The 13239-nt window shown below is 46.0% G+C and overlaps 1 protein-coding gene across 1 annotated transcript; it reads left to right on the top strand.

The window, feature by feature from the left end:
* The first annotated feature begins 1081 nt into the window (after positions 1–1081).
* On the top strand, positions 1082–8804 carry LOC122620975 (probable G-protein coupled receptor No18). Its single transcript, XM_043798678.1, has 6 exons — positions 1082–1218; positions 2102–2575; positions 3276–3378; positions 3993–4118; positions 6124–6301; positions 7061–8804. The coding sequence occupies exons 2-6, from the start codon at positions 2170–2172 to the stop codon at positions 8003–8005; spliced, it is 1758 nt and encodes a 585-aa protein (XP_043654613.1). The 5' UTR covers positions 1082–1218; positions 2102–2169; the 3' UTR covers positions 8006–8804.
* The last annotated feature ends 4435 nt before the right edge of the window (positions 8805–13239 follow it).

Raw genomic sequence — 13239 nt, 5'->3', positions numbered from 1 at the left:
TGGTAATCATGTCAATATTGACAGTTTAAACTTAAAGCAAGTTAATAAAACAAGTTAGCTAGTTGGTAGGACTAAGATAGCTAGCATATACACTCAGCTGGTGTTGAACTATACCCTCAAACCCAAAAATGTCTCCCACCTTTTCGCATCTATTTGCACTACGCTCACAATGGCAGAGTACAGCAAATAATAAATCCGAACAGTATGAGCCGAAAGATATAAAAAATGTAAAGCATTGGAAGAATTTTCGACCTGCCGACATTTGTGTACTTTAGTCGACAACACAAAAGAAGCGCAACAACAAAAGATGAGAAAAAATATCGCGCATACGCTACGTTGACTGCTCCGTGTGGAGCGGGAGGGGAATGGGGCTGGGCCCGGTCTACGAGAATGCTGGAGCAGCTGGTCGGGGAGGGGCAGGGAGAGGGAGAGGGGGTTGGGTGCAGAAGCATCGTCGGCATCTCAGGTTGGACGCTCCGACAACCGACAACCGACAGCCAACTGTCAGTTTGTAATCAACGCGTGCCAACGGCAGCGGCAGCAGCAGCGGCAGCTGTGCGTGTGGATAAGAAACTTTCGGGCCGCCCACCCATCGACCTCTTCGCCCACCCACCCTTTGACCTAGTCACCCAACCACCCACACCCATACCCACCCAGTGATCCTGCTCGATGTCGTGACCTATGACCCATCGCTGGCTGACAAATGGCGGCATTACATTGCCCACGAAAGCCCATTGTGCAGAGCCGGAGACTAATCACTTAACTATTTATAAACAACGCACATGCAACTTCCACTACAGATCGATTCGAATTTGGCCATTCGGAAATGGAATCAGTGATAAGTGTAGCAACTGGGTCAGAAAGGCCAATATTTCAGTGACAATACTAAGCCCAATTCAGTTGAACTTCATGCGTTTAAACCATGCGTTCCAAACCACAAACTGTTGAAATGCTAGCTGCTACCAAAGAGAACTCTTGTATGATAAGGTTTTTGTGAAGAGTGAAATATATTTATTTGTGTGCGATGTTCTATTAGTAATCCTCCTATCCACAGTGAACTATAAAAGTGTTATTTTTGACCGCAAAATGATGTGTTTTATGGAATGAACACACCTAATAAACGATTTCCCATTAAGTGCTAATCCCGCTGGCTTATCGGTTCAATCTATTTATAAAATCAGTTCAATCACATGAAGGCGCATATCTCACCGATGTTGGGTAGGTAACCAAAGCAAATACTTTTCAGTTCCTATTGATCTTGTACGAATAGATAGACATCACCGTTTTGCACCGTGCATAGAGTGCGAGATACTCGTTCGGAGAGATGCAGTTTTGAGTACCCGTATTTTGATTCACCCGTATTGTACTCTCACTTGCAAAGTGTGTGCTCAAGTTGTTTGCCTTTCGGGTGTGGACGTGGATGAGCAGACTTCGGGAGCGGGGGCACCGGCGGAGACCGGCTGTAGTGTCATCCGATCGAAGGTCGCCCCGGCAGCACAGAGATTCCGATTCCGATTTGGATTCCGATTTGGATTCCGATTCTTAACCATAGGAATTCCTCTGGGGGAGCATGTGCCTGATTTATTTATTTCCAGTCTTTCGAGCGATATAAACAGAGCAGTGCGAGAACAGGCGAATATATGATTTTCGGGCGAGACTATTTGCCGGCTGGTCGTACGGTGGTCGTACGGAGCTGAAATTGAATTGTAAATGGCAATATTAATTGGAAATCATTTAAATTTTCCGATGCCTTTTTCTGTGTTTTGTTCGGTCTATGCATGTTCGGTGGCATAATTTATGGGCGCTAATTACTTTCGCCCCATTTTGTGTATTTCGCGTGCTGTCCAAGGCCAATTACGCTTACTTATTGCAATTTATGTGGCCACAGTCCGGCCGTAATTGGAAATTGTGTAAGGTCGCAGGCAATTCCATTATTTGTATGCACTTCTGGACGCTCTGGTCTCCGGTCTTTCTCCGGCATTTTCAAGCATTTTTCTAGCATTTTTCTAATGACGCCAGCGCGTTTGCCGTACGGACGGTACCTAGCCCAGTTTTCCCTTTGCAGCCGCTTGATTAAGTGACCTACGTTTCGCCCACACAGAATCAATTTGTTCCTGTCGCCTTCGGTGCGAATAAGGTCCACCCCAAGAGCCTGAGTTACCCGCCGGCATGACGGCGCTGGAACATCCGGATGCCATGCTGCCGTACTCCAAGCTGCTGTCAACAGCGCTGACTGTGGCCAGTGGAAACCCGAACTCCTCGGATGGCACTTTGCTGCCCATCCAGGCCACGGCGGCACCAGCTGGCGAAGTGATGGCCACCGGAGCCGAGAAGGTGGGTGTGCCCTCGATGAACTCCTACCTGGTGAGCATGGCGTGGCCCAAGTCGCTGGCGGTGGCCGTCTTCCTGGTCATCATCCTGGTCACCGTGGTGGGCAACACACTCGTCATTCTCGCCGTCCTGACCACTCGCCGCCTGCGCACGGTCACCAACTGTTTCGTGATGAACTTGGCCATCACCGACTGGCTGGTCGGGACCTGCGTGATGCCTCCATCGGTGGTTCTCTACATAACAGGTGAGTGGTGGCAGTGGAGGGCCTGTCCCTGCCCATCGATGGCTGAAGATTTATGGCTCTGTGGGGCATTACACTTCCCGGGAAGAAGGAATCGGGGCCAGTGTTTACTATTTGGCGCTCACCGGTGGAAGTTCGGGTAGTAAACATTTACCCAAATCGATGGGGGGGCACATTTGGTCGATTCCGATTCAAAATAGTCCCAGAGCGAAAATTATAAAATTTCTACTTTGCCCAAATATACATATTTTTTATGGCAAAACATCTTGTGAGTGGTACGAGTGTTTTATGGGTTTCGATGGAAAACCTTTGATAGTTCTGATTCTGAAATTCTGAATTTAAATCAGAATTTGAAATGAAGCAGAAGTTATTTTAAACCTTTTAAGTGGTACCAATTATGTTAATTTAACCACAGGCAAGCTTGGAAGAATATGTATATTGTAGTGGTCTTTAATTACTTAGGACTTATTAAAAGTATGAAAATGCAATCAAGCCAGAAATCTCTGTGAAAGGAAACCTGTTTTAGGTTTCCAAAGCCAAATGAAAACAAAAAGATAAACACTCGCCATTGTTTCTTTATATAACAATACCAGAAAGAATTTAAAGTGGTTTAGATGGAAGGATCGGCCAGTGTAATGCCTCCTCAATCCCGGCCAGGTGCACAAACCGATTGAAGCATGGCGCAAATATTTATTCTTTGCAGGCACCTGGCGCTTTGGCTGGATACTGTGCGACATTTGGATCTCGCTGGACATCCTGCTCTGCACCGGCTCCATCCTCAGCCTGTGCGCCATCAGTCTGGATAGGTGAGTTGGCCAACTAATTTCGTAATTTGCCGTTGATGTCATAGCAATGGCCACAGTCCACGTTCGCAGTCCACGGTCCTTGGTGCTTGGTCGTTGGTCCTTAGTCCTTAGATAAAGTCATGGCAAGGTGCAAAAACAGTGCAAAATAATTTATTTGTTGACGTTTTTATTGCCGCATGACCGTTGTCCTGGCCATTCCCAGTGCATATCCTTTGAGTGTGCGACGCCACAATACCAAGGATTGGGTTGGGCTTGGATTCCCATTCCCATTCCCGTTGCCATTCCCATTCCCCGTGTTCCCATCCCTTCGTTTGCTTTTGTTGGAAGTTTCAATTACATTTTAATGGCATTTCCAAGTTTTGTGTTGTGGCTCCCGAGTTGAGCTGATCCAGCTGAGCTGGAGCCGGAGCCGGAGCCATGGATCTGAACCTGACCAGGACATAACCGACGCCCACTGGCGTTGTGTGCCTTTTGGCCTGGCCAGAAAGCCGTCTGCGGCTTTGCGAACAATATGTCCGCTTGGCTTTTGTTTTTTCAGCATTTCTCCGGCCATTTCCGTTGCGTTTATTGGCCCGGCTTTTATATTTCGCCCTTTTCTGCTCTTTATTCCGCAGGTATCTCGCCGTCACACAGCCACTGACGTACTCCAAGAAGCGCCGCTCCAAGCGACTGGCCCTCCTCATGATTCTCGTCGTGTGGATAACGGCCCTGTCAATCACATGTCCACCCTATTTGGGCTGGTAAGTAAGCGCCAGCTGCGCGGAGGGCAAAATTATCCGTAGCCCGTGATGGATGGGCCATTCATCTGTTAAGAAGAGCGTTCATGTTATAATCATTTAATTAAACGCATTGAATATGGTTGCAAGTACAGGCAACACATGATTCTGATCAATATTATAAAAATATTATAATATTTTTTTATTATAAATATGAGCGAGGGAACGGGAAATATTTTAAATACTTTTCCAAGTTTCTAGATACATGTGTTTTTATTTTGCCATGTTTTTAAAATAATTGCTGTAATATCATTTTGACTCTTTCCCGTGTAAATTGAAATGTGAAATATTTTTATTGGGTTCCCGTTTTTTTCTTTTTTTTACCAAATTTGTCCTTCCGGAGGCGTGACCGTATTTCGTGGCTTTTTGCGGCTGGGAGTCCTGTTTCCTTTTCTTCTATTCCGGGCTAATGGCTGTGTGGTGGCCCAGCATAGATAATGTGTTACAAAAGGGTCTCGAAATACATACGCTTATTTATATTATATTTGTGCCTTCGGCTGCGCCTAAAAAACATTACGTAATTGCGCCGCGTTCTTGCTGTTGGTCGTGCAGCCATTACATTGAAGTTTTAATGAGTTGTTAATGACTTTGTTTGCCGCGGCGCATTTGCTTTGTTCTCACCTACGCACACACTCTCAGCCGCAAGCCGCACACTTGTGTGTTGCATACTTCCAGGCGCCCAAATTAACCAGCACTCACTCACACTCACTCACACACACCACAAAGCCAGCATGTCCTTAATGCCATTGGCCATGGCTTAGTTTGGCCCCCCTTGGCAGAAACCGAAGAGCACGGCTTAAAGGGCACATTAAAACGGGCTGAGGCCGAATTACAGCCACAGCTGCAGGACATTGGAAAATTTCGAAAATTTGTGCTGGGGGAAAATCGCAATTATACGCGGCAGCAGATGGCGCCACTTGCACATTTTCATTCCTTAAGCGGAATAGTTTTATGAAAAAAGTTTGCAAATGCAGCGGTGCAACTGTTTGTTTTAGTTGCAATCTATTATTTGTTATTGCCCAATGAATAATTTAGAATTGACTTTCGGCTAGTTGATTTAAGCATTGTTTGTTTACTTTATTTGTATTTAAACAAATGAATAGCTACTGTATTAATTTCCCTTAGATTTCTGACTGATTATCGCACTATATAAATGAATATAAAATAGGGTTTTTCTGGGAAAATGGCCTATTTCCAATTAGGTCTTGTAAATGCCCATATACCAACAAAGTGGCATGTGCACAATTATACTGTTGGGATATTTTGGTATCGGGTCCTGTAATTAGCGTGAGTAATTCTTATTTAGGGTAACAAGGAGATAATTCAGTTGTATTACTACACCGGAAAATTCCATTCGCAGTAACGACAATGCAGCAATGAATTATTTTAGGGAACAACAATAAACGAAACTGGTTTTGGTGGGCCGAAATAAAATTTCAAGCGCTTTTAAAGGGCTTAATTCCACGAGTAATGTGTATAAAAGGCCAGAAGTGACGCGAAGCTTGCCAGCAACAGTGGTTGTGTGCGAAATTGTACCCATTTGTTACTCTATTCCCCATAGTGCACGATTGTACCTTCAGTTGGCACATTTGGAGTACGCCAAGGCACTACTCTGTTGTCTTGGAATCGGTTTCTTCCGCATATTGATTTAAAGTCAGCTCCGGTTTGTGTTGGCTGAATGACCATCACCTGAGATGTGCATAAGCAAAAGGATTCCAGAAGGGACTACTCCGACTGGCGTGGGTTTAGGATTTGAATTCGAATTGCGACCGGCTTAACTCAGCCAGTTGTCATTCCCCAAGTCCCAGTTCCCCAGCCGCAATCACAACCGCAAGAGCCACCAAACCAGGGCCCTACATCCCACATCCCACATCGCACATCCCACATCTCACATCCTTCCAGCGCGCAAACCACATGCAATTCGAACTGGAATTCAATTTGCCATTCACATCCACATCTACATTCGCAGGTACGAGGCTGGGCGGCACCAGGCGGAGTTCGTGGACTGCCGCTACAACCAAAACAAGGGCTACGTGGTCTTCTCGGCAATGGGATCGTTCTTCATCCCGCTCACCGTGATGCTGTACGTCTACGTTAAGATTGGTTATGTCCTCACGTCGCGGCGACAGCGCATTGTGCGCGATGCGGTAAGCACCATCACCATCTCCATCACCATCTCCCAAGCATATACGGGTATAGTACGTGTCCACCCCTCTGCGTCCCCTGAAATGTGTCCGGAAATTTATCATGTCACACCTAACACATCTAACTAGCTCACCAGCTCACCAACTCACCAGCTAACCAGCTAGCCATGGACTAAGTTGCTAGGCACTGGGGAAAAAGATCCGGGAGTGCTCAACACTTCAAATGCAGATCTTCATTAAGTTGGGATACCCACTGGGCATTCCACTTGAGTACCCGGCACTTATCGCCCAGTACTGTGGGTGATATTTTAAGTGCTGAGCTTTGATAACAGAGCCTAACTAATTTTGTAATCACAAATTGTGTTTGCTATGAATTCTTGGCTGTAAAATGAATTACTTATCTCTTGTTTGTTGCAATGCACACTGAACTTCAAGACAATTGTGTTTCCCATGGCCAATAATGACAAGAAAATGCAATAAGCACACTTTCTGAATTATTGAAAAAGTGCATACTTGTTTAAAAATACAAATTGTAAATACCCTCTCCAGTTTAATGTCAAGTTAATGAAAACAAAACAGTGAAGCAAGTTTGCTGCCAAGACCCTGAAGTAATTGCAGAAATTAGGCGACGTAAAGTGGCACTAAGTAATTACAGCAACCCAAATCCGGAATCTCTATGCCCGGACATGCAATCTAAATTATTCCTTACGCTTGTGCCAGTGCTGTGCTTACATATTCCCCTCCATTATGTCTCTCCACCAGCACTCGGAGCGCACGGCGGACTACGATGTGGATGGGGACAACTTCATCTCGGAGTCGGAGCACTATCATTGTACGCCAACCAAGTGGCTACCGAGCAGGAGGTCTCGCTGGAGGTTCAACTCCCTGCACGACCCACCCGGCGCCACCACGAATGCAGCCAAGGGACACCAGTCGTCCGTCAAGTGCTCCAAGTGCTCCTCTGTCACTGGAACTGCAGCTGGAACTGGAGCTGGAGCTGGAACTGGACCTGCAGCTGGAGTGGCGGACAAAACGCTGACGTTCAAGCACCAGCCCACCTTCTACGAGCTGGTCGAGGTGTCGCGCCTCTCGTCGCTCATTCACTGCTCGGCAATTAGCTGCAAGTATGGAGGACCCTGCATGCACTCCACGCCCTCGGGCATGCACTACGTGGGCACGGACGCCTCCTTCTCGGACACCTGCCTGGGTGGCAATGCGAGTAACACCAGCACCTCCAACACCGCCGCACTGGACACCAACGAGAAACTGGAGGCGGAGGCCCAGCAAAAGCGGAAGCGATCCTCCTTCGACCACCATCACCCACACCCGCACCCACATCCACAGCACCATGGCTCCCAGAGCCATCACACCCATCACAACCACCACCACCGCATGCCGATGCGAGTTTCGACCACGAAACGTGATAGCAAGACCGCCAAGACCCTGACTATTGTGATGGGCGGCCTAATTGCTTGCTGGCTGCCCTTCTTCGTCTATTATCTGCTGATTCCCTTCCTGCCGCGACCCGCCGTCCTCGAGGACCTCATGTTCGGCTTCACCTGGATTGGCTGGGTCAACTGCGCCATCAACCCGTTCATCTACGCCTTCTACAATCCGGACTTTCGCACTGCCTTCTGGCGGCTCACTTGTCGCCCCATTTGCAAGCAGAAGCGTCCTCCCAACCACCTGGCCATGTTCCGTGGCTAGTTTCCGGATGCGGATGAAGATGCAGATGCATATTCAGATGCCGATACGGATCCGGAACGCTTTCCGAATCACTGAACACTTGAGTGTGTGTCACAGTCGCAGTCCCCAGTCGCACAATCGACGCTCACTTGGGGTGGTGGGGGAAATATCTCAGGCATATCCTTAGCTTTTCGCCGTGCTGGCTCACCGACTTCATTGTATTCACCTTACAAAAGCAGATTTGTGCTTATTAGTGGGGGAACTATTTACGCACATTTTAATCTTTTTGAAAAGCAGAACAAGTAGTGCCAATGCAAGGACATCAAGTTGACTCTAGACTAGAGTGCAGATAGTACATAAAATTGAATTTTAGAAGTACAACTATTTATATCCCTTATTATTACTTTTCGTGTTAAAGGAACTCATTGTTACTTATAATTAAATCAATTGAAGATGATAATGAAATATTAGTGTGACGAAACTGCTGAATTTAATTCACGTTTTATATCCATAAAAACAGAAAATTTAGAAAATAGTTTAAGGCACATTACCAAAAGTTACCACGCATGTCCCTCCAGAAATTGAAACTAATATCTTAGGAAACGAAGCCAATGCAGCGACCTTTTGGCCAACTCTTGGCAACTACCTCACCAACTGAGTATTCATTTGCAAGGCACTAAGCTGTTTGCCGCACTCTATCCATCCTTTATGCCAAACGCAGCTAGTAAAACTTAGATACTTACGGTCAATATTGATTTTAACAAAGATTGCCTTGTTAAACCCAAAAATCGACTGCCGTTTCAAGCTGTGAAAGCCGCACTCCGAGCAGTATCTTAAAGGTCACTTAACGGGCGCCATTTGTTGCAAGACTCACTGGACTTGGCCGGAAGTTGAGATTCTTGCCTAGACCAGATCCGAATCCTATGCGAGTATATAGTATTTTCCAGAGTGAGCGTTGATTGTGCGAGGCGAGCGGAACGAGCGGAACGAAGCGAATCGAAACAAAAGACAAATTATAGTATTTGCGAGTCTCTGTTGCCCGTCGGCAACTGTTGACCATCGGGATGAGTAGGATGATGATGGTGATGCTGTTGATGTCCTCATCCTTATGCCTTTGTTGTGTGCGTCTAGTTTGTCTGTGTAGTGGTGAGCTGCCAACGACATGTCTGGCGAATCCTTTGTTGGCCAAGTCCGGTCAAGCCCGGCCTAACCCCGCAGGCACGGTACACTGTGTGTCCAGCGTCCACTGTCCAGTTTCTGGTGTCCACTGTTCACTGTCCACTGTCCACAGTCCAGTGTCCAGTCCAATCCGGCCAACCCATTTAATGTTTAAGCAATCGCACACGGCACACGGCACTCCGTGCTCCGTGCTCCTCGACGGGCGAAAGTGAAACTGTAACTAAAACTAGGCCGGATTTCAAGCTGCACTTGAGCCTGCCGGGACTTTAGATGGCCTCTGGAAACCCCTTTGTGCGCACACTAGACTCGTTAAGCATTTTAGCCCAACTAATTTGTATAGTTGTATTATACATATGCCATACCCACTATATAGTACTTGTAACCGTGTGTGACTCTGTGTAACTATGTGTACTTGATAAATGTTCACCTGGAATGGATCTCTGTAAGGAACCTATCGGCCAGCCGAAAGAGTTCCTAGCTAATAAACTTTAAGTTCAACCCAGAGGCAGTTTTATTACACCCGAAAAGTGGGAGTGGTGGAGGGTGGGGTAAGGTAAACGATGGTAATATGCCAAACATATAAAATATGCTCACAACTCACAACGCACAACTCACAGCGGTGGTTTTCGCCATTCGGCTATAAATTGTCACGCAAAAGTTTTATGTGCAATTTTCTGAACACGTCTCCTCGTTCAAAATGACGGTAGTACGTGCTATCTGCAGCACGAGGAAAGATTTGCCAAGTTAAACCACATAGGGTAACTCGTATATTACGGGCACTGACTGGGTTGACTTTCTTACCATACACTTATGTACCATACATAATCTCGAAAATTAAAAGAGTAAGACTGCCATTTCCATTTATTTCACTCCGCTGATAAGTATCTTTAAACATTTCAATGTCCGCCTCGCAGTCCCCAGTTTCGGTTGAGAAAAGCTTAGCTGAACCGCAGAGAAGTTTTAATTTATTGGAAATGCGGGGGTAAACGCTGGGGGAGTAGACTCCATTGCATAGCGCACTTCCCAACGCAGCCTTGACTTCATTTTTTGTGATTTATCATTGCAAATGGTAACCCGGTGGCCGCCACTAAGTTGTTTACGGCAAAGAGGACGGAAGCTAAAAAAATATAAAATAAAAACGCTGATTCAGCGAGACCCGGAAAATGGCTTCGGTATTCCGGAATACGGCTGTGCGACTCCGGTTCCAGCTGTTTCTGTGCGGTGGCGTACATTAATTTAGCTGGAAATAAGGCGTGAAAAAATATGCGGTCATCATAATTACATATGCCCAGGCCCCCAGGACTCACAATGGAGGACCGCCCACACATGTGCCTAATATAAAAGCGTGACGGGCTAGACGGGACAGAGATGGGGCAGGAATGGGAAAGGGATGGAGCAGGGAAGGGATTCAAGGGGACACCCACCCACCCACTCGCTCTCTAATGAATTGCAACACATTTCGCTGTCACATTTCACTTTCGAGTCGAGCTCAGCGGAAACGCTCGTCCTTAATGCCCCCTGTCAACGGCCTGAAAACCTGGAAACCTGGAAACGCCGTGCTCAGTACGCCGTTCCGTAAATTTGGCTTTTTATAGCCGGTACTTGTCGCAAATACGGGGTATGTGGTACTCCTGAGGTATGCGAAACTTATGTGGAATACTATACCATTGATACAATTATAATTCATAATTATCGTAATAATGAGATTTGTTATAGGTGCTCTTATTTTAAAATTTCACTTTATAATGCTTACGTATTTTTTAAATTTTGATCTGTGTACATCTTAATGGCTCTTGTTCCAAATTGCAAATGCCATAATGACGGGGTACTTTTATTCTGTATAGAAATTAACTGTAAAAAATATCATAGCTTTTTAGAGGCTGCAGTCTAATGAAATTTCCCCGCTTTATTAACAAGAAAGCCTTTTAAATGCAAAAATGAGTGAGATAAATAAATTAAATTTGACTCAACAGCAAGTTGCCTGCTTGATGAACCTCCTAGACACAACTCGCATTTGTACCGCTGATTAAAGGGTATACCTCGGGCAAAACACCGTTTCCCAGTATATGTTTTTATACCTTTTTTTGGAGGGAGCCCGCACCATTTTGCACCTCTTTGTTGGCTGATATCGCGTAATGTGTTAAATTAAATGGCCGTTGCTTCAGGTGGAGCAGAGAGCGGAGGTGGAGGCGGAGGTGGAGGTTGGGATGGAGTTGACTGCCATGCCGACATCCTATTTTCAGCCGTCTGTTGACAGGTCCTTGGTCCTTGGGCTGATGTTGTTTTGCTTCCACGAGATTTTCGGTTATGTCACAGCAGCATTTGTGGGTTATGAACAACGGAGGACAAAAACAATACATCGATACTTTCGAGCATTTAACAAGTGCTTGGGACAGGAAAAGTTGGCGAAACTCTCATGACAAATGCCCCGCAAATGTTTTTCGAATGAACTTTCGTTTTATTTCGGCTTCCTTTGTTTGCGCCGTCAAGTTGTTTTCTGGCCAAGTTGGGCCGACTGCTCCAATGAGTCTCCTCAAGTGCCGCCCACTCTGCAACCCAATTGGATTTTTTGGGGGGCCAACTTGGCTCCTCGACTCAGCCGATCAATTAATGTTGGCACAGTTCAGACTTGGGCTCGGGCTCGGGCTCGATTAGAGTCTTAAACTCCATTTGGAGGCTCCTCAACTGGGGCTGCTCCCCGCGGAATGGATGCGGATTTGTGGGATGGGAATGGGGATTTGCTGGCTGGCTGTAGCTACCATGAAATATTCATGACGGGATGGCGGGGCTCGTATTTATGGTTATTTTGCGCACCAAACACAACTCTGCTCTCGGTTCCCTCTGCTTCCTTTTCCGGGGTTTTCCCTTGAATTCGTCCTGGTTAAATATAAATACAGACAAGCAGTACACACACATATGAAGGGCGGGGGTGTGTAGTACAGTGTATCTGCAGTTGCGAATTCAATTTTGAGACTGATCAATAATTCACGTTACCCGCACTAACCATTGTTCGCAGGACTAGAGGGTCCTTCCCATTCCGGAGAGCTCTCCTTTAAGCGGAGAGCCAGCGCTTAAACAGAGTTTAAATGTCAGAAAAACCAATCTGTAGCTGTTTTGGAGCTTTGTCTTTTCGAATTGTCTATTTATTTGTTCGTTTCCAAAAACTTGCTGTTCGTACACACACAACTATTAATAAATTTACATATATTTGCATGCAGATTATGCGGATTACGTCTGTGATATCAGCCGGAATGAGACGAAATGAGATATATGCTATACGCTACGATGCGATACGTGGGCGTGCGACGATGAGCTCCATCCGCCGAGTTTGCTCGTCCTTCGACGGGACGGAAGCCATCTCCTCACCCGGAGCATCTGTTTGACTTGTTAGGCCTGACATGTGAGCTGATATTCCGGAAATCAGATATTCAGATATACTGGGGGATCCAGGAAAAGGGATGGCATGCTGTTGCTGATGAGAGTTTCGTCTGACTTAATCTCTATGTCGTAGGCGTAGGCGTAGCATTGCTTGATTGCGTTTATGACTTCACACCGCCGCCGGCAATGGATGGAGTTAGGAAAGTAGATTGCTTGGTACAACACGAAATGTAGTCCTACTTAAGGGTTAGCTAAGCTGCTGATGGCCTGAATAAATTATGCCTTAGATTATACTCGTACAATTGATTACATCCCATTCACACACTCACTTTCACTCATTAAATCACGCACGCACTCACTCTATACGAGTACTGTTAAGACTAAAGGAAAACTCTTGAGGTCGCAGCCGACTTCAACTATAAACTAAATCACAGTAACTGTTTTTAACTGGTATTCCGATAATGCTGATTAAAGCTAATTCTCAACTCGATCCCAGCCACTAGCCACTGATTTCCACTGATTTCAATCCCTCCCCATGTAAATCAATCAACCCGTATCTCTGGGCTATATGCTTTATGATGTCCTGATATCAGATGATATGATATACTGTGATATTTACAGATATATATGCCTGCACTTAACGCAAGTGCGACAGGGACTAGCTAGCTGCATCGTAAATCGCCAAAGGGAATGCGGAA

The sequence above is a fragment of the Drosophila teissieri genome, chromosome 3R (assembly GCF_016746235.2).
Source record: "Drosophila teissieri strain GT53w chromosome 3R, Prin_Dtei_1.1, whole genome shotgun sequence".
Classification (NCBI taxonomy): domain Eukaryota; kingdom Metazoa; phylum Arthropoda; class Insecta; order Diptera; family Drosophilidae; genus Drosophila; species Drosophila teissieri.
The sequence above is the reverse complement of the archived record's forward strand: the minus strand, read 5'-3'. Positions and strand labels throughout refer to the sequence as shown.